This window comes from Carcharhinus amblyrhynchos, chromosome 3 (genome assembly GCF_965287045.1).
Source record: "Carcharhinus amblyrhynchos chromosome 3, sCarAmb.v2.hapA, whole genome shotgun sequence".
In the NCBI taxonomy this organism is placed as follows: Eukaryota; Metazoa; Chordata; class Chondrichthyes; order Carcharhiniformes; family Carcharhinidae; genus Carcharhinus; species Carcharhinus amblyrhynchos.
The window spans coordinates 128,689,769-128,709,602 of record NC_137326.1 but is presented as its reverse complement, the minus strand read 5'-3'; the positions used below and the strand labels follow the sequence as shown (position 1 = coordinate 128,709,602).

The 19,834-nt window shown below is 40.5% G+C and overlaps 2 protein-coding genes across 5 annotated transcripts in view; one reads left to right on the top strand and one right to left on the bottom strand.

Moving 5' to 3' along the window:
• The window catches only part of LOC145341120 (profilin-2-like), a 45,926-nt gene extending 43,079 nt beyond the window's left edge, over nucleotides 1–2,847 (top strand). Inside the window, exon 3 of the mRNA XM_080185990.1 lies at nucleotides 736–2,847. Within this exon, the coding sequence (XP_080042116.1) occupies nucleotides 736–833 (98 nt within the window). The 3' untranslated portion in view covers nucleotides 834–2,847. The remainder of the gene's footprint in view (nucleotides 1–735) is intronic.
• Nucleotides 2,848–13,866: 11,019 nt separating this feature from the next.
• The window catches only part of rnf13 (ring finger protein 13), a 232,902-nt gene continuing 226,934 nt past the window's right edge, over nucleotides 13,867–19,834 (bottom strand). For all 4 annotated transcript variants that reach the window (XM_080185985.1, XM_080185986.1, XM_080185988.1 and 1 more), the window contains exons 9-10: nucleotides 15,401–15,481; nucleotides 13,867–14,550 (exon numbers count right to left, since the gene is read on the bottom strand). In XM_080185985.1, coding sequence (XP_080042111.1) covers nucleotides 14,147–14,550; nucleotides 15,401–15,481 — 485 coding nt within the window. In that variant the 3' untranslated portion in view covers nucleotides 13,867–14,146. The remainder of the gene's footprint in view (nucleotides 14,551–15,400; nucleotides 15,482–19,834) is intronic.

Below are 19,834 nucleotides of genomic sequence, written 5' to 3'. Positions count from 1 at the left end.
GGGGCCTGATTAAATGAGGAATGTTGCTAGTCAGCTGCTTTATGGCTATGGTGACTTGAAGCTTCTCCCCTTGCCTCAGTCACCTCTCCATTGTCATTTTTCAGTAGCACAATGATGGCAGGGATTGAAGACAAAGGAATGTCTGAAGTTATTTCTTGAATACAATGCAAGTTCCTCTGAAGATGTTTGTCATTTTGGTCACTGGCTTAAAAATTAAAGTTTGAATGAGCAATCCTGCAATTTGTTTCTTCCACCTCCAAGCTTAAGGGTGGGATCATCTAGGTAAAGAATTATATTCTAGTAAATTCAATTTGCATGGTCTGGTTCTGCTGTACTCTGTCCTGATGGGCTAGCTGAGAATTTTGTTGCCTTTGTGGGTCAAAGATAAAGTTTATTGCTGTGATTTACATGACATTTTCTGGATGTGTTACTTTTGACTTGTAAATTACATTGTCCAGGGCCATATGCACATCAAGTGATCATCCCATCTTTGCATGATGTGCACTACCATTAACTAATTGTAGTCTTGCAGCATTGTTACTGTGCTTTGCATCAAATATTAGAATTTCATTGAGCAATAACTAGACCCTTTAGCAAATTATCCTGTAGTTTTCTGTTTAAATTAAAACTTAGTAAATCACTTCTGCAGCAAAGTTTTCCAAAGACATTGTTCATGTTGTGCAACTGCACTGATGTTCATGCTGTATATTAAAATGTTTTCTCTTTTTCTTTCAGTCTTGGTCTTTGTAATGGGAAAAGAAGGGATCCACGGAGGAGCCTTGAATAAGAAGGCATTCTTAATGGCAAAATACTTGAGAGAGTCTGGATTCTAGTTGGCCAGGATTCCTATTCAGTAGTTTAAAAATTGCTATTAAAGTTTCCTTTTAGCAGTCACCTACTCTTTCACATTGAAGTTACAGAAAGTTTAATAGCAATGCAGGGTTATGGGGGTCTGAACCCATGTCTCCTTTGTATCCCTGTATTGGTGGGGAAAGTTCAAATTTTCATTTTTTTCCTTATGTACTCCAGCATTGGTTGTAGTCATGGGAAAGTAAAGTGTCCATGGAGGGGTACTCAACAAGAAAGCATTTACCATGGCTACATACCTGAGGAATTCTGGATGCTAAGTAGCCTCTTCCCATCCACCTAGCAACTCATTCACCCTCATCACCACCCAGTTTAATTGGCAGTGCTACCAGACTGTAGTTGGTAGATTTTTTAATTTATCCATTTCTGATTACATTGATTCCCTTTTCTCCCGTTACCACTTAATTGTAATAACATTGTAGGTGTAATGGAAAGTAAATCCCATGTTTTGGCACCATTAGCACAATAACTAAATGGTGATATGCATGTTATTACTTTTGATATTGTTGCAAAAAAAATTAGGGCTGACTTGCTAAGCCTGGGCATTGCTTTGTTTTAGCATTTAGAAAGTTTATTGGCATCCAAAGTCACCAAACCAGGTTCTGATTATTCTCTCTCTCCCTTCCACTTCCCCATTGAAATACTTTAAAAAAAAAGCAAATTTAAAAGGTGCTGGTAGTACAATCTCAGATTTAAGTGTTGCTGAGTCAGCACTTTGAGCAGTTGCAGAGCTCATCTAGTCTTCCTGTTTTTGTTTAAGCATGTTGGGAGGATAGCTGCAACCATAGTCTGCTTGCCATAATATTCTTGTAATTTAGCCCATTCTTATCACACAGCATCTGAATTTTCCTTCTGTTTCATTACCTGTTTACATCTCCTGTGTTGGACAAATTTGCAGCAGTTTTGTGGATACACTCTCTATGAACTTTTATCACTAGTATTAAACCTTATGATTCTGACTTCATGGGTGTAATTGCAGAACTGCTCTAGGTGTGTGTAAATGATTTTTTTCCCCCATGGGCATGTCAAACTCTGATTTTTGATCAGTTTAATCTCCAGGGACATTCCATCTTTGCAATAGCTCAGGCACTTAAATGTTGTTTTGCCAGCTCCTTTAATGTAAGTTTAATTTTTTAATAAAGGTTGCCATTTTGGACAATAGATATCCCAAACATAACCATCTGGAGTGTCCAGTTTTGAGTGCTTCATAGGACCAATTAAGTTGCAGCTTGGGTTTTTAAGAGGACTGACTGCTGTAAAATGCCATTGTAAAGGATTACTGCCACTCCTCAGTACTACACTGGCAATTTAGATGAATATATTAAAGTTTTTTTCATGAGAATGTTGATTTGGTCAAGGGCTTTTGCTAGTATCTGCGGATGGCAGTCTCCTATATAGAAATCACAAATTGTTTAAAGTCTTTCAAATCAAGGGAATTGATGCATTAGACCTGGTAAGCCCCTGCTGCAGGAGGAAACTGTGGAAGAATTGCCTTGTGCTCCTAGTTTTGAAATCTGTGGAAAATGTCTGTTTTGAGCACGGTACTGACTAATGTTCCGTTCAAACAAAATTATAAATTCTGTATTCACATGAATAAAACGGGAGATGGTATTGGTTGGAATAATCACACTTGGCTGTCTTGTGAAATTATTTTGCAAATGTTCGTGTATCCTGTGCCATACTGCATAGAGATTTGATCTGTTGCTGTTGTGAGATGGATTTTAACTGCCGCTGCAAGGCTTTCAGTCGAACGGCACTTCCTTAGGGGCGTTTATTCTAGCATATACTCAATGTTCAGGCCTTGTGAAATATGTACAGATTTAAAAATTCTTGTTGCTGACTTGTCCATTTTCTTTCCCTGAACTTTTGTTACATCTGGGATACAGTCTAACTCATCTGATTTAATATGCATTTACAAAATGCCATAACTGTTAAACCACCTTGTTTACAGACAGATGAAATAAATCTATTCCAACCAAATGTTGGCTGTATGTTTTTGTATGGTTGGGGAGAGTGTCAAGATTATTTGTATATAAAATTGTGAAAATCCATGATTGACCGAAGTGTTTTGAATGTATCACCCATTCCTGTAACTTGATTTGCATTTCTACCTATTTTTTTTTCTGGACTTCAAAAACAGATCTCAGTTGGAACTAATACTAGCTTTTAAGTGCACATCTTGGCTTCAGGAATTCGTGTGCTGCTTCACTTCATTTTTACAATTTTCCCATATGGGCCTAGTTGGTTCTATGGTCGGATTGTTTACTTTGTATTCTACAAATCACAAATGGTTGGCAACCCATTAGAAAAGTCTTTGATTTAATATCTGCTAGTTTCCTCATTTGAGGTGATTGACTTCATGCTCTCAATTAAGACTCAATGTGGAAACCAAGCCTGTGGTGAGGGATATTGAGATCAATGGAACAGTTCAGTTACTGTAGAGCAGTTTGAGTGAAATATCTTCACAAATGGCAGTAGAAATGTGGACTTTCCACTTAAGCTGTGGTGAAGGTCGAACAGTTTGGTCAAAGATCTGAGGCATGGGCATTTACCAAATTTATCAAGACTGGAGTTGGTGGGGAAAATGGATTTGAGATGCACATCAGCTGATGTTGAATGAATCGTTCTATGTGCTATAGTTGTCTCAACTGCCCTAGTTCTAATCTTGACATCCACATCTCAACTGAAAAGCATGAATTGATGTATAATGCCTGGCTTTTTTCTGTTTTGACCCAACTTGAATGATTTTCATGTCTGTTAATCATGTACTGGCATCTGACACCAAAGGTGCCAATTCTGTTCTCCACTTCCACTTGCCTACTGTTTTTTATTTGTGAAATCTGGAGTTATTTTACTAATTCATTAAGTTCTTCCAAAACCAGCAACTAAAGATCCCTCTGATTTATATTTATTGGACCAGTTTTGATCATGTTAATGAATTTGCATTGGGTGCCCTAATAGTAGTGAATATTCTCCATTTTATAGAGATGTTTTATGCTTCTCATCTATTCCCTAAGAGTTAGTCTTTTGAAATGTTATCCTGTCTGTGGATGGTTCATGGTAGGTCTGATGGACTCTGACCATTGCTATCTTTTGCTGTTGTCCTCCTGTAGGACAGTTGATGCAGTAAAGGGTCATTCAGCTCACCGGGTGTAGTAAAGCAGTGTTTTTGTGATTGCGCATTGGTGCTGCAGATTGGGATGGGGCGCAATGACTTTATACAACATTGGTAAATGGGATAAAAGGCAAGAATCATAGGTAAGCTCTCCTGCATATTTTTCACAAAAAGCAACCATACAAAGAACAACACAGCACAGGAAACAGGCCCTTCAGCCCAATGAGTCTGTGCTGCTGTTTCAACATTGAGTCCCCTCTCCACCCATGACCCTTGTCTCTGCTTATGGCATTCCACATTGGAAACCAGATTGAGGGGAGACTGATTTTGGGGACAATTTGTTACACCAATCAGCTTAAGAGCACATCTTTGGGGTGTGGGAGGAAACTGGAGCACCTGGAGAAAAGCTAAGCAAGCACAGGGAGAATGTGGGAGTTTGCACAGACACTGGCCCAAATCCATGTATCTGCACAGCAAACAGTGATGGTCACTGAGCTGTCATGTTGCCCAGCATCTGGTCCAGTGTTAGTGTATGCTTAAAATGTGAAGCCCTAGGCTACTCAAAACATCCAAGAGCAGCCCTTGCACCACCCACTGTTTGCCCCTTGTTGGACAACAAGGTGGACTGAAGTACCTGTGGATTAAGAGAAAAACATCAATAACATGCACATCTTATGCAAACATTCAAGGGAATCCCCAGAAGCTCAAAAGTAAAACAAGTGAGCCAGAAAATATGTTGGAAGGTCCATAGGAATCAATTAATCCCAGGGATGTCCCAAGGCTCCTGATCCTTGTTTAAAACAGTCTCCTATATCCCTCCATCTCCATCCTGCTCATGTGCCTATCTAAGCATCTCTTAAACAACTCCAGTGTGCCTGCCTGCCTTGCTTGGCAGAGCATTCCATACCCCCACAACCGTCTGAGAAACCTCCCTCTAACATCCAAGTTATACCTTGCCTCCCTCACCCTAAGCCTGTGGCCCCTTGTAATGTGTTTCCAATCTAGGAAAAAGCTTACCACTGGTTATCTAAACCCTTCATAATCTTATACCTCTTAGATCTTCCCCATAGTCTCTGGCTTGCTGAGGAAAACAGCCCCAATTTGTCCAATTTTTCCACATAACCCAGTTCTTCCATACCAGGCAGTGTCCTGGTAAACCTCCCCACGGTCTCCACATCTTTCCAGTAGTAAGGCAACCAGAACTGGATGCAGTATTCCAAATGTAGCCTAACCAACGTTCTATACAACTGCAACATTAGACACCAGCTGTTGTACTCTATACCCCTTAAAGGCTAAATACCAAAGCTTGCTTCACAAGCTTCACCTGTACTGCCACCTTCAGACTTGTGCACTTGCACCCCCCAGATCCTTCTGTGTTTCTATACTCTTAATAGGTCTACCCTTTTATCATATAACTCCCCCTACATTATTTCTCCCAAAATGCATCACCTCACATTCATCAGGATTAAATTCCATCTGCCATTTATCTGCCCAATATATCAGCCTATATATCCTGTTGTATTGCCTAATACTGCTCCTCAGTGTCTGCCAGTCCAGCCATCTTAGTGTCATCTGCAAACTTGCTGATCACACCATGTACTCCCTCTTCCAAGTCATTTATGTATATTACAAATGCACTACCACTATCCCCAGGAAGGGGGGAAGTGGAGAAAAATTCAGCTTTCCTACCCAGCATAAGAACGAGGAAACCATCTGAGTAATTAACTTCAAGGCCAGCTCCATTTTTCCCAAGCAACTATTGCTGCAGCTTTTGGTTTACACTCTATATAATTGGATCAATTATACAAAGTCTTTCAAGGTAGTACTTTATTTTTTTTTTGCTCAGGTGCATGATTCAAAATGGCCTGATGTTTTAGAATTGTCATCAAATCTGCTGTGAAATGGTACTGAGAGCAATTAGTATAAACCAGTGACATTAAATGATCCAGTATGTGCATGCAGTGTAGAACCCAAATTAAAAGGAAATGTCCAAACTAAATTAGCCTAGCTGTTAAGTCTTTGGCAACCATTTTTGTCAAGGTTGTATACAACCTAATATTGCTGCCTTGTCCTGAATGCACCCTTTGCCCAACTTGACTTCAGTGGAGTGCCAAACAGGTGGCTGAGCTGCTTCCATCTTGCCTGCCCTACTGTGGGTTGTAATTCCTCTTTAGTGTGACCAGCCTGAAGGAACTGCCTGTACATGTTATCACTTATTAACTACCTGTTTGCTTAAAAGTTGATCAGTTTAAATTAATAAATTCTAGATTATTTTAACTTTCTGATACTTGTAGACCACATTGAAGGATCTTATTGTGTACTTTCCATCAATAAAACATAGAATAATACAGCACAGTATAGGCCCTTTGGCCCTTAATGTTGTGCTGAGCTTGATCTGAAAACAAGATCAAGCTCCACTCCCTATCATTCTGGTGTGTTCCATGTGCCTATCCAATAACTGCTTTAGTTCTAAAGTGTCTGACTCCACTATCACAGCAGGCAGTCTATGCCACACCCCAATCAGAGTAAAGAACTTACCTTGGACATACCTCCTAGGTCTCCCACCATGAACCTTATAGTCATGCCCCCTAGTAACAGCTACATCAAAGAACAAAAACAGGCCCTTCAGCCCAATGAGTCCACACTGCCATTTTAACATTACCAGTCCCCCCTCCACCCATGACTTGTGAATTAAAAGAGAAAAACATTATCATTCCACATCCTTATACATTACCAGGGACATCCCAAGGCTACTGAACCTTATTTAAAACAATCTCCTATATTCTTCCAACTCCAACCCACTCATGTGCCTGTCTAAGTAACTCTTAAACAACTCCAGTGTGCCTGCCTCCACCACCTTGCTTGGCAGAGCATTCCATACCCCCACTACCCTGTGTGGAAAAACCTCCCTCTAACATCCATGTTGCCCCTCATACTGTGCATTTCTAACATAGGAAATAGCTTACCACTGTTTACACTATCTATTCCATTCATAATCTTTTATACCTCAATTAGATCTCCCCTCAGTCACTGTCTTTCAAGGGAAAACAGCCCCAATTTGCTCAATCTTTCCTCATAACCCAGTCCTTCCATATCAGGCAGCATCCTAGTAAACCTCCTGCACTCTCTCCAGGGTCTCCACGTCTTTCCGGTAGTAAGGCAACCAGAACTGGACGCAGTACTCCAAATGCGGCCTAACCAATGTCCTATACAACTGCAACATTAGACTCCAGCTCTTATACTCTATACCCCTTCCTATAAAGGCTAACATACCATAAGCTTTCTTCACAGCCTTCTCCACTTGTACTGCCACCTTCAAAGACTTGTGCACTTGCACCCCCAGGTCCTGCTGCATTTCTACCGTCTTTATAGGTCTACCCTTTATCATATAACTCCACCCCCCCCCCCAACATTATTTCATCCAAAATGCATCACCTCACATTTATCAGAATTAAACTCCATTTGCCCAATATACCAGCCTATCTATATCCCAGACACTGCTCACTGCCTACCAATCCAGCCATTTTAGTGTCATCTGCAAATTTGCTGATCACACCACTTACTCCCTCTTCCAAGTCATTTATATATACTGTGAAAAGAGGTCCCAGTACTGAGCCCTGCAGCACACCACTAGTGACAGACCTCCAGTTAGAAAAGGACCCTTCTGCTACTACTCTGTTGTCTCTTACCAAGCCAGTTATCAACCCATCTAGCTACCTGGCCTTGTATTCCATGAGCCTTAATCTTTTCAACCAACCTACCATGAGGGACTTTGTCAAATGCCTTACTGAAATTTGTATAGACGACATCAACGGCTCATCCTTCGTCGACTGTTTTTGTCACCTCCTCAAAAAAATTCGTAAGGCAAGACTTCCTCTTTACAAAGTCATGCTGCGTATCCCTCATCAGATCGCAACGCTCTTAAGTGCTCATACATCTATCCCTAAGAATCCTCTCCATCAATTTGCCTACCACTGATGTCACACTTACCAGCCTATAATTACCAGGGTTATCCCTCCTACCTTTTTTAAACAATGGGTACCATGTTTCATTCCCCCCTTTTTGCCCTCCTAACTCCCCTTTTGAGATCCCTCCTCTCTCTGTTCCCAGTTGCTTAGACCTAACATACACCCCTTGTTTCTTCCTGACCAAGTCCTCAATCCACCTGAGGACATATCCCCTCATAGCTTCTATTAAGTCACCTCATCCTCCTCTGTTCTAAAGAGAAACACCCCAGCTCCCTTAACTTTTCCTCAAAGACCTACCCGCCAAACCAGGCAGCATCCTGGTAAATCTCTGCACTCTCTCCAGTGCGTCCACATCCTCCTCAGATGTGATCAGAACTACACCCAATATTCCAAATGTGGTCTCACCAAGGTCCTGTACAGTTGCAGCATATCCCCACAGCTCTTAACTCCTGTTAATAAATGCTAACACACTATAGGCTGCCATCATGGCTTTATCCACTCAAGTGGCAACCTTCAGAGACCTGTGGATATGAATTCCAAGATCTCTGTTCCTTCACATTCCTCAGAACCCTCAATGATTATCCATTTCAGTGGAATTAACCTATTTTCTATAAGTAAGCAAATTGATTCCCTTTCATATAAGCTTGAGGCCACCCTACCTGTAAAGAAAACCCAAATCCAGATGGTGTGAAGGAGTTATTTGGTATTTTGATTCAGTTGTGAGACATGGGCATCACTGGCTAGCCAGCATTTATTACCTAGCCCTAGTTGCCTTTGAGGGCAGTTGAGTGTTAACTGCACTGCTGTGGCTTGAATTACAAGTAAGCCAGACCAGGTAAGGATGGCAGAAAGGGTATGAATGAACCAGATGGGTTTCCCAATCAATAAAAATATCTAGAATTAAGAATATGAAGTCAACTTCCACCATCTGCCATGGCAGGATTCTAATCCAAGTCCCCAGAACATTAGCTGAGTTTCTGGATTAATAGTCCATCGTATGTCCCCATTTCTACTGCTTGGTGCACTGGTATTTTGTCTTTAAGCAGCCTCCATCCACTTTGCTCAGGCACTAGGACTGGAAGCCAAGTAAATTTTAGAATATGGGGGAACCCAGTTCTAGCACAGTCCAATAGAAAACAGTCTCAATACAGAATTTTCTGTCTTTATCCCTTTTGTAGCTGATGGTTTAATACCAACTGTAATAATGGAATTTTTAATAGAACATGTAGAAATGCAAAATATGATAAACTAGCATGGATAGTAAAAAGGAAAAACTTGCTTGAGTAAGGTTGAATTTTTTCAGTAAGTAATGGAAACTAAGCTGAATATGCCTTATTAATAGTGAGGCAAGAGTCTGGGATCTCTGTAGGGAGTGCCTCATTCCTGACTACCCAAAGCCTGTCCATGAATATGGCAGCATACTTGATTAGCACTCCACCCACCACTGATACTGTGGCAGCAGGGTGTGTACCTGCACAGCACAAATTCACCAAGGTTTCAGATAGCACCTTCCCTGCCTGCATTGAGAACACCACCACCTGCAAGTTCCTCTCCAAGCCATAACATGACTTTGACATGAAACTATAATTGCCTTTCCTTCACTGTAGCTGGGTGAAAATCCTGGAAGGTCCACCAAGGGCCTGCAATGGTTGAAGACTGCTCATCACCTTGAGTAAATTTAGAGATGGACAATAAATGCTGCCAAGCCAGTGGTGCCCACATCCGGTGAAAGAAAAAGGATAAGGAAGAGCACAAACATCAATTCAGCAACCTTGGACAAGGCTCAGAGAATCTTCACTAGATTGATAGCTAGTTTAAAATCCATTGGTTATCCTGTGTGATTAGTGAAATGGAGTATGAGATTATTGCAACTATGTCAGTTAACTTGAGAGACCTGATCTGGGTCTGTAGATATATTTTTGAATGTTAGGGAAGAACTAGGACACATGCACAGAAATGGTGGAGAGACTCTTCCCGCTCAGAAAGGACAGTAGGACTAGGGGGCACAGCCTCAAGATAAAGGGGGGGCGGTTTAGAACGGAGTTGAGGAGGAACTTCTTCACTCAAAGGGTGGTGAATCTCTGGAATTCTCTGCCCGTTGAGGTGGTGGAGGCTGCCTCGCTAAATATTTTTAAGACACGGGTTGATGGGTTTTTGATAAGCGAGGGGATTAAGAGTTATGGGGAGAGGGCGGGAATGTGGAACTGAGCCACGACAGATCAGCCATGATCTTATTGAATGGCGGGGCAGGCTCGAAGGGCTAGATGGCCTACTCCTGCTCCTATTTCTTATGTTCTAAGTACAGCACAAGTAAAGGTTTCTATGCTAGTGAGTGGAAGGGTGGGTTCATAATGCTTTTACTCTCTTTGCATTTTACTTCCATGTCTGTGGCCATTCCTTACATAAGCCTAGATGATAAGACACGATGTTGAGAATGTCTATGCAAATGGTTTTCCAACAGAAGTCCCTGCATTGTAACACAAGTAGAACTCTTAGATAGCATCATTACACCCATGTCCAGGAGTACTATTGTGGCCTGAGGTAATTTCAGATTTTAAAAATGGATAAAAGCTGGAATGTTCTATTCCACATGGCTTATTACTAATCTTGTCTTCAACCTCAAATTGCTGGACCAGACTCCCTTATCAATAAGCAAATAGTCATGACATAAGGCTCTCAATTCATGCAGATACTTACATGAAAAAGATCAGCATTTTGGTAAAGTGTTCAGCTTTTTAACTAGATGACTGCATGCCACAATCAAATTTACTTTTGCACTAAAAACAAATCATTTTGAAACAGTGTCCTTTATTCCATGAAATAATCACATTATCTTAGTCCAACATTTCAATTTACATAGCTTTATTTGAAAAGAACTGATACATTTGTATTATAGCTTTGGAGTGCTGTGTTTTCTATTTACAACTGTTGTACATTTACAGCATCTATAAAGACTTTAATTCAGAAATGAACTCATCTTTTGTGTTAATGCTTTGCAATGTCTACATTTACTTATGGGAATGTGTCTCAAAAATTAGAAATAAATCAAACATTTATCTTTGGGTGAGTCATCTTAGTGTAAAGTTTTCAAAAATGAAAATAGATACTGGGTGGAGGGACAGAACAACGCCAGAGATGATTTTATGTTTTTTTTGACACATTCCCACCTAGTCACGTCAATTTAAAGTTTAAAAAATGTAGGTTTAAAATTAAAAACAGTACAAAATTAGTTGAATGGAATGAATTTACAAACATTATTACAGCAAACTGAGCTATACAACCAAGAAGCCCCCTCAACCTGCCCCAACATGTGCACCAATACTAAATGATAAAGTAACACATTTCAAAATACAGTGGCAAAAGTACACTTCAACCTCCAAAGCTGATCAGTGCAAGGCTCTGTATGTGGGTAACATATAATTACAGCAAATGAAAATAAAAACAGATCTGCCACAGTCAAGTGGTCTCATGGATTTTTCAACATATGATAGTTGGGTTGACCATAAATGAAACATCCCCTGCATTTCAAAGTAATCTGACTAGTGGGAGATGGAACAAACCACCTGTTACAAAAGCAGCGCATCGTTTACCAACAGAACCAAGCATTCTTGGAACTTTTTAGATGGTCAATAACATCTCAGTGGCATTAAAAACAGCAGCTTGCGAAAAGGAATAATTTGCACGACAGCCTTATTTTCTTTAAAGTGGGTTCATCAATCTGCAGCCACACGTCACAATGAAGTGTTCCTGTGTTTATAAACTAGATAAAAAGGTTACCCAACAACTTGAGGGCGATACGTTTGGAAACAAAGGGCATTTGTTGAATACCATCACATAATGCCAACAATTCCATAACAGGTCAGAATTCAAAAACATTCATCTCGGGAAAGAACAAGCAATGCATAAGCTCTCTTGTATGAAATTACATCAGCTAAGTTATGTTAAGAATGCATGCCAAATCCAAACTGGTACATTTCTGAAGCTAAATAAACAAAATGTCATTGAAGAAGGTAACTTAAGCTCCTGCAATATCCTCCCCCCCCCCCCCCCGCAAGAGCCTGATTTTTCAGTTTTAGATTTGAGAGGTAGAGAGGGGGCTGGCTGACTATCTATAATGGTAATTTGTTTTAATGCAAAGCTGACACAAACTTTCAATTTTCACAATCTAAATAAACCTCAACATGCACGCCCTCTCCCCTCTTATTACCCTTCTGTTCTGTTCCAATTTCTGAAGGCTGTCTGTTCATGAAACAGAAAGAGTGGAATATGGGTAACACATAACTGATCCAAGTACACAACTTCCATTCTTACATTTATCAACTTCAGAAAAGAACATTACTTAGCGAATTCACTTTGCACGGATTGAGATTCCACTGTGCTTGAGCTCAGAATGTTAGCTTAGTGGACAAGACCTCACATTTTCAGGTAGTGAACTGATTTTGGCAGCGAGAGGGACACAAGAACAGATATTTTAGAAACAGACCAAGGCACATACTCTTTCAGTTAAAATTTCCAAGTACCAAACACCAAGATAGCACATCCACCACCTAAAAATAAAGAAAATATTACTTTTGGGAGGCGTTGGAAGCAGATTACTGAAAGATACAGGGTCAAGCCTTTTTTGAATTCTAATGCAGGAAATCTAACTAGAACAACAGTTCTCTGTACATTATTGTTTAATATTAAAGTAGAGCCCAAATGGATGAAAGGCATTAAGAACAGCGTCAAACCCTATCACCATCTTAAAAATTAAATGCCCACATGGGCCAAGTATGCAACATTGTGTTGCATCGCTTCAAAAATAAGGGCACAGTCTAGTTTTTGAAAATCTAGACAGATCACTTAGGAACTTAATGTGACCCAATAATATATCAAATCTAGTCTTAACATTACTTTGTCACATAAGTTGGGTTTTCCTGTTATTTCCAATGGACAATTAACTGTCACTAAAATAGTACACACAGATTGTCCCCCATAAAAAAAGTGATGAGTTGCAGGAGATGGAAAGAAATACCTTTGATTATATGGCATTAACAATGTGACTTTTGATTACATTTCTCTGTCAAACCACATCAATTAGCAACCAGTGGATAACAACTTCAAACTATTTATGGCAAATAATGTCACATCCAGTCAGCAGCATCATCACAATTGCATGCAATAGCTTGGAAACTAATTCCATTACTGTATTTTCTTTTTATTAAGGATCATCTTCATTCACGATTTTCTTTATACACCAAGGTGGTACATAGCGCGCGCGCAAACGTACAACTGCAGCTCAGACTGATCAAAATGACAGAAAATAGAGCATTTGTTCAAGTCGCTTCAATTAAAAATCCAACTTGGGAATTATAACAAAGTATTCTGCACTATCTACTGGATGAATGCAATCCAAAATATCACCAAAAGTAAAACTGGAAACTAATAAAAAGTTTACACATAATGTACAGGATAAAATTAGCCGTTTAACTGAGATTCCCACTTAATTATGTGGGCAAGTTTATTGTTGATTACAAACCAGGCACAGAACTCCCCTATTTAAAAACCAAATCCAAAATGAGTTGAGAGCTTCAACTTCCATAAATAAATCTTATTTGGGCAAACAAAGCAAGATGTACGTAAATCTGAAACAATTAGGTGGATTTGGGAGGGTTCTGGTGCAGAATACTCAGGAAATTGATACAATAACATGATTATACTCAGCATTTCACAAAGAACCTCAGTGAGCCATTTTTGTTTTCAAGTGTTTTTTGTTAAAGTCATTCTCTTAGTATCTGGATAAAGTGTTGAATGGCTATTCTGGAAGGATGGTCAATGTAACAGTTTTACAGGTTGCCAGCGGTACTGCAACTATTACAAAAAAACAGCGATGATGGGGGGGGGGGGGGGGGGGGCGCGGGGAGGTGTGTTGTGGGTGGGAGGGGTAGCATCAGTGCTCCTTGGTGTTAACCGTGTTTGAGATAGCAAACATCAATGGATGACTGTCACACTTCATTCTAGCAGCAAAAAAAGGAGCAGAGAGCCGTGAAAGATTTTAAATTCCTACAAAATTTGCATATATATATGTTTGTGAAGTTGCAATGCATAACTGTGGCAAAGCAAATGGAAAAATTTCCTGAACTTTTAATTTTGACACATTGTTTCTGAGGATGTGCAGGTTTCATGTGTTTTTTTTTAAAAAAAAGGAAAAACTAAATCAAACTATTGCGGCAGACTCTCTCGTTCCTCTCCCTCCAACGACGACTTCAGGGTTCTCCTGCTGCATCTGAACTACTGTTTCTTCACTGACTCCATCCTCAGCGTCGCTGCTATCTCCTTCCTCCTCCTCCTCCTCCTCCTCCTCGTATTCCGATGACTCCACTGCTTCTTGGCGAGATCGAGATTCTGACATGGTGCCGAAGGAGTGAGCACTGGTGGAGGCCAGCGACGACCTCAGCAGAGGTGTGTTCTCAGACGCGTCATCATTCTCCTCGTGGCTGCTGTCCACATCATCAGTTTCTGAATCAGAATCTCCCTGAGAAGCCACCACCTTCTGTTTGCAGACAGGGCAGGTCTTCTTGGTGCGAGTCAGCCACGGGTCCACACACTTACAGTGGTATGCTGGGTACGTAAATTAGGAGGAAACCAAAAAAATTAATTTGGTGAAGTTTGCATCGAAGTCCTGCAGAAATTAAGCCTATTTATTCTTCAGTGTTCTGTTGCATCAGCTGATTGTTTAATATTTCACACTAACCTGTGACACGCTGGGCTTGGAATGACACAGAATCTGGTCATATCAGGAACATAGGAATCAGGAACAGAAGTAGGCAAATTCAGCCCTTCGAATCCGCTCTGCCAACCAATCAGATCATGACTGATCTCACCTCAGTCTCAAATCCACCTCCCCTCACGTTCTCCATATCCCTTTTTCACTTAAAAACATATACCTATCTCCTTTTTGAAAGCATTCAACAATTCGAATGCCACTGTACTATGGGGCAGTGAGTTTCACAGATTCACCACCCTCAGTTTTACATCTACCACCTCTCTACCTATACCTGTGACCTCTTATTCTAGATTGCCCCATAAGGGGAAACATTTGGTCTATATTTACTTTATCAATCCTTTTTAGAATTTTATATCCCTCGACCAGATCCCCTCTCATCCTTCTGAACTCCAGCGGGTACAAGACCAAATTGTTTAATCTCTCCTCATACGTCAACCCTTCCATCCCTCAAAAGCATTTTACATTCAGTACACTTGAGATTTCAGTGTCATAAAATCCTAACTCTGGGAATATAAAATGGGTAAATGTAGAGGGAGCAAAGAGTAAAGCTGAGTACGGAGAGTGTTAACTGTACGTGTGTGTAAATGAAGAAAAAAAACTGCCAAAGATGCCTGGGGAAGAAGCTAATCTAATTTCAGAGGGTTGGAGGTTTACTTGCTACAGGATCAAGTAGTACTTGCTTACCATGTGAACAGGGCAGGATGCGAAGCTTGTCACCTTCTTCATACTCATCTAGACAAATAGCACACACCTCATATTCATCACCTGCAGCGACAGAAAGGAATGGTTATGCTTTGCTGCTCCAATGATGACACATGCTCCTTGTAGACGGCTGTTTGAGCATGAACTATTGTGCCATTATTAAAATCATCTGAATAGTCACTAATAAATATTAGACCTTACCGAGGATTTATTTAACAGGCTGAGCAATATTCTGTTTATACAGCAGGCCCTCTCTTGGGGGACACTGAGTAGAACTGGACAGCACACACTGACATTCAATCTCTAGGCCCGAGTTGCAAATTTGCAGCTACCTCGTGCTCGTGTGTACGACAGAAGATCATTTAGGTAAATAGTGGGTATGCCACACTTAAAGGCCAAGCCTAGCTGTCTCTAATAGCAATAGAAATGTGTGATACCCCTAACAGCTCTCCACTGGCCACTCACAACTGCTAACAAAATCAATACACCGCGGATGCTGCAAATCTGAAGCTAAAAACAGAAAAAGCATGCTGGAAATACTCAGCAGGTCTGGTTTCATCCATCAGTCAGGGAGCACGTCTGGTTATTGATCTTTCATCAGGCTAACTGAGAAACCTCCCGCAACCCCCTATTTCTTTGTGATTCATAAGAGATGAAGTGGCTGAGACACAATGCATCATGTAGGTTAAATTATAACTTCACAATCTGTCTCCAGTCTGTCAGTTTTTGGAATGTTACACCTGAGGATATGGCATAAGAAAACCTTGCTTTCTGTTTAAACACTGGTGCAAATTCAGCTGGAACAAACACTGAGCAATTTACTTCCAAATTTAGCTCAATTTTAAGGATTGGGAGCTTATGGAAACCATAGAATCCCTACAGTGCAGGAGGCCATTCGGCCCATCGAGTCTGCACCGACAACATTCCCACTCAGGCCCTTTCCCCACAAGCCCACACATTTACCCAACTATTCCCTCTAACCTACACATCTCGGGACACTAGGAGGCAATTTATCATGGTCATTCAACGCAACCCGCACATCTTTGGACTCTTTGGAGGAAACCAGAGCACCCATAGGAAACCCACACAGACATGGGGAGAACGTGCAAACTCCACATACAGTGACCCAAGCTGGGAATCGAACCCGGGTCCCTGTGCCAATGAAAAGGTGCTCCCCTAAAGAGAGAAATTTCACAACAAATCTTAGCAGTGGTCTGGTGCAACATAATTTTTGTACATCATATCAGTATTTGCACTTTTAAACAAAACCATTCACTGAAGCACATATTGTGAGGTGCTGCATCAAAAACATTATTTTGACAAGTGTCCAGGAGTCAAACTGCACAAAAACCTCAAATACAGAGGAGACATCCCTTGGTTCTGTGGTTTCTCTTCTGGCAAAGTATTTTCTTAAAATTATTTTTTGTTTCAGGGCTAATTTAATGATAATCACTTCAAAATTGCCTACTAAGAAATGCACTTTGTTTCTATACAAATACTGTAAAATACTGGAAAGTTCAAACAATTCCGTTTTCTTTCATAATAAGAGAGCCAGACACTGGCTATAAACTGGGGTTAACATTTTTAATTATAAATTAGCACAAATCCATACATAGAAAACAATTTTTGAGGTTCTGCAGAAAGCCACTTCCTAAGAAATTTCTACACAACTGTTAGGGGAGGTGGGGGTGGAAAACTATTACTCCAGCTTCACAGTAGACACCATGTCTACAGCTTTTCTGTTTGAAGTGACCCAGCTTATGTGTCCGTCCAAATATGGATGGTGAACTTTGGTGTGCGAACAACAGTGGGGCATGAAATGAAGTACTTCCTAGCATTTCATTTGCAACACATGTTTTACCCGAGGCAAAGTGATTAAATTAGGATTTTTAAACTGCAAACTGTTTTCATGTTTTCAGTGTGGTAGTCATTGAGAATAGAAACAGGAGGCCATTCATCTCTTTCAGCCTGTACCTCCCTTCATTATGATCATGGCTGAACATATTACACTGTGACAAAGATGTTGTAGAAATTTATCAGCGCACCCCCTCCACACCAAAGCAGGTAACTCGTATACAGTGCCATAAGTGAAAAATAATGTGGATTTATATAGCACTTTCCACATCCTTTATAAAGGGTGACTTGCTGAGAGACAGGGTGATGTAGCAGCCAACTAGCAAACAGGAGGATGTGACATCCTGACACAGTTGTCAGTCTGGAATGTTAACCATCTTTTTCTCTCCTGATACTGTCTGACCTGCTGAGTATTTCCAGCATGTTCTTCTGCTTTTATTTCATATTTCTGGCATCTGCAGTGTTTTGCTTTTAGTTTATAACGGATGACAAATTTAACAAAGGAATTTCCCTCTCCCAACTCAAACAAAACTATTAATCATTTGAAAAATCACCTGTAAAATGGAGAGAAAAGCATGGATTCAAATATTAATGCAAACTCGAAAATTTATAACTCCGTAATTTCCTTTTGATGATCTTTCAGAACCCACAGCTGGTTTCTCAGTCAGGGACAAATCTCCATTTTAATGATGCTATTTTAATTGGTGACAAATTAATTCAAGAAAAAACTGAGGTAAAATTGCAGATAAAGGTCAGTGTGATCTTTTCTAAAAGTCTCACAAACTTAAATGGCTGATTTATAAATACAAGGATAATTCCCAGGTTGCTCATTAAAACAAAAGACCCAGAGTTGGATGAAGCAACTTGCATACTTGATAACTCCCAGAGAAAGTATTAGCATTAGATCTAAATGGCTCAAAGGCAGGGCAACACTGCCACAATACAATTCCTCAATCTCTACCAGTGTCAACTTGGCATAATGGCAATATTCCCACATCAATTAGACTGGGGGGGCCACACATTCATGGTTTTTGGAGATTAGAGTAGTTAAGACATTTCCTTTCATTTTGTTTCTGGGGTCAGGCTTCAATTCAGCCTAAACTGATGAAAATCTTCCTCATCTGTACGAGAGGAGTTGCAACAATTTTTAAACTTGGCATGTGACTGTTAAAGGATCTTTTCCAAGATCTCTCTGTAGACACCACACTTGTTCTTTTTTGGAGTTGCATCCAGTTCACAAGTGCTCTATACTGCTGTTATTAAAGGTACCATTTCACTTTCACTGTTTAACGTTGAACATGGGAAGTCCAAAATAAAATAATTTACAAATGTTTCTAAGTTTTATTTCATTGTTTCTTAAAAATCAATATCGATTAAAAAGCATCAAAAGAATAGACGCATGGGACAATCATTCCACAATGTGTTGGGACATAAACTTCCTTTAATCTACAAATGCCAAATCTGCAATGTTGGTTTACAGCGCCAGGGACCTGGATTCGATTCCTGGCTTGGGTCACTGTCTATGAGGAGTTTGCACGTTCTTCCCGTGTCTGCAGGGGGTTCCTCCAGATGCTCCGGTTTCCTTCTACAGTCCACAGGTGTGCGGGTTAGGTGGATTGGCTGCGCTAAATTGCCCTTTAGCGTCAGGGGAGTAACTAGGCTAAATGCATGAGGTTATGGGGATAGGGCCTGAGTGGGATTGTGGTCGGCGCAGACTCAATGGGAAATGGCCTCCATCTGTACTGTAGGAAAGTTTATTTATTAATCACAAGTAAGGATTACATTAACACTGCAATGAAGTTACTGTGAAATTCCCCTAGTCACCACAGTCCGACACCTGTTCGGGTCAATGCACCTAACCAGAACGTCTTTCAGAATGTGGGAGGAAATCAGAGCACCAGGAGGAAACCCACGCAGACACAGGACGGGGACATGCAAACTCCACCCAGATAGTGACCCAAGCTGGGAATCGAACCAGGGTCCCTGGCACTGTGAAGCAGCAGTGCTAACCACTGTGCTGCCATATCATAGGATTCTACGATTTTGAAAACGCAGCATGCAAACAAATGGTTACATCACAACATGGAACAGGAAGCAGGAACACCCACTGTCTAGAGAATGGCATTTGGTACCAGGAATTAATAAATTATATCTCACCATCAGAATCCATTTTAAACATCAATATTCAGTCTCGTTTAAATGCAAAACTTTGGTAAAACCGAGCCCCAAGGTGAAGGAAGAAGTGACAAGACCACTGTTGTGGAATAAAAGCAGATCAGAGATTCTACCTGGGAATTTTACACCAGTAATAATCACAACTAATGTGGAAATAGCTGATCCAGCACAAAAGGTCGGGGAATTATAAATGTGAGTTACAGCCAAAAGCATTTATGTCCATTTTTCCATGATTATTTATACTGGTCTAAGATTAAATTTGCTGGATCACAGCCTTCCCATAAATTGGCCACATCCCCAGACTGGTTCAAGAAAGCTCTTCAAATTTTGCTAATTTTCTAATACACACAGGCATCAGGAGCATTGTTTTAAAAGGTTTTTGGTATC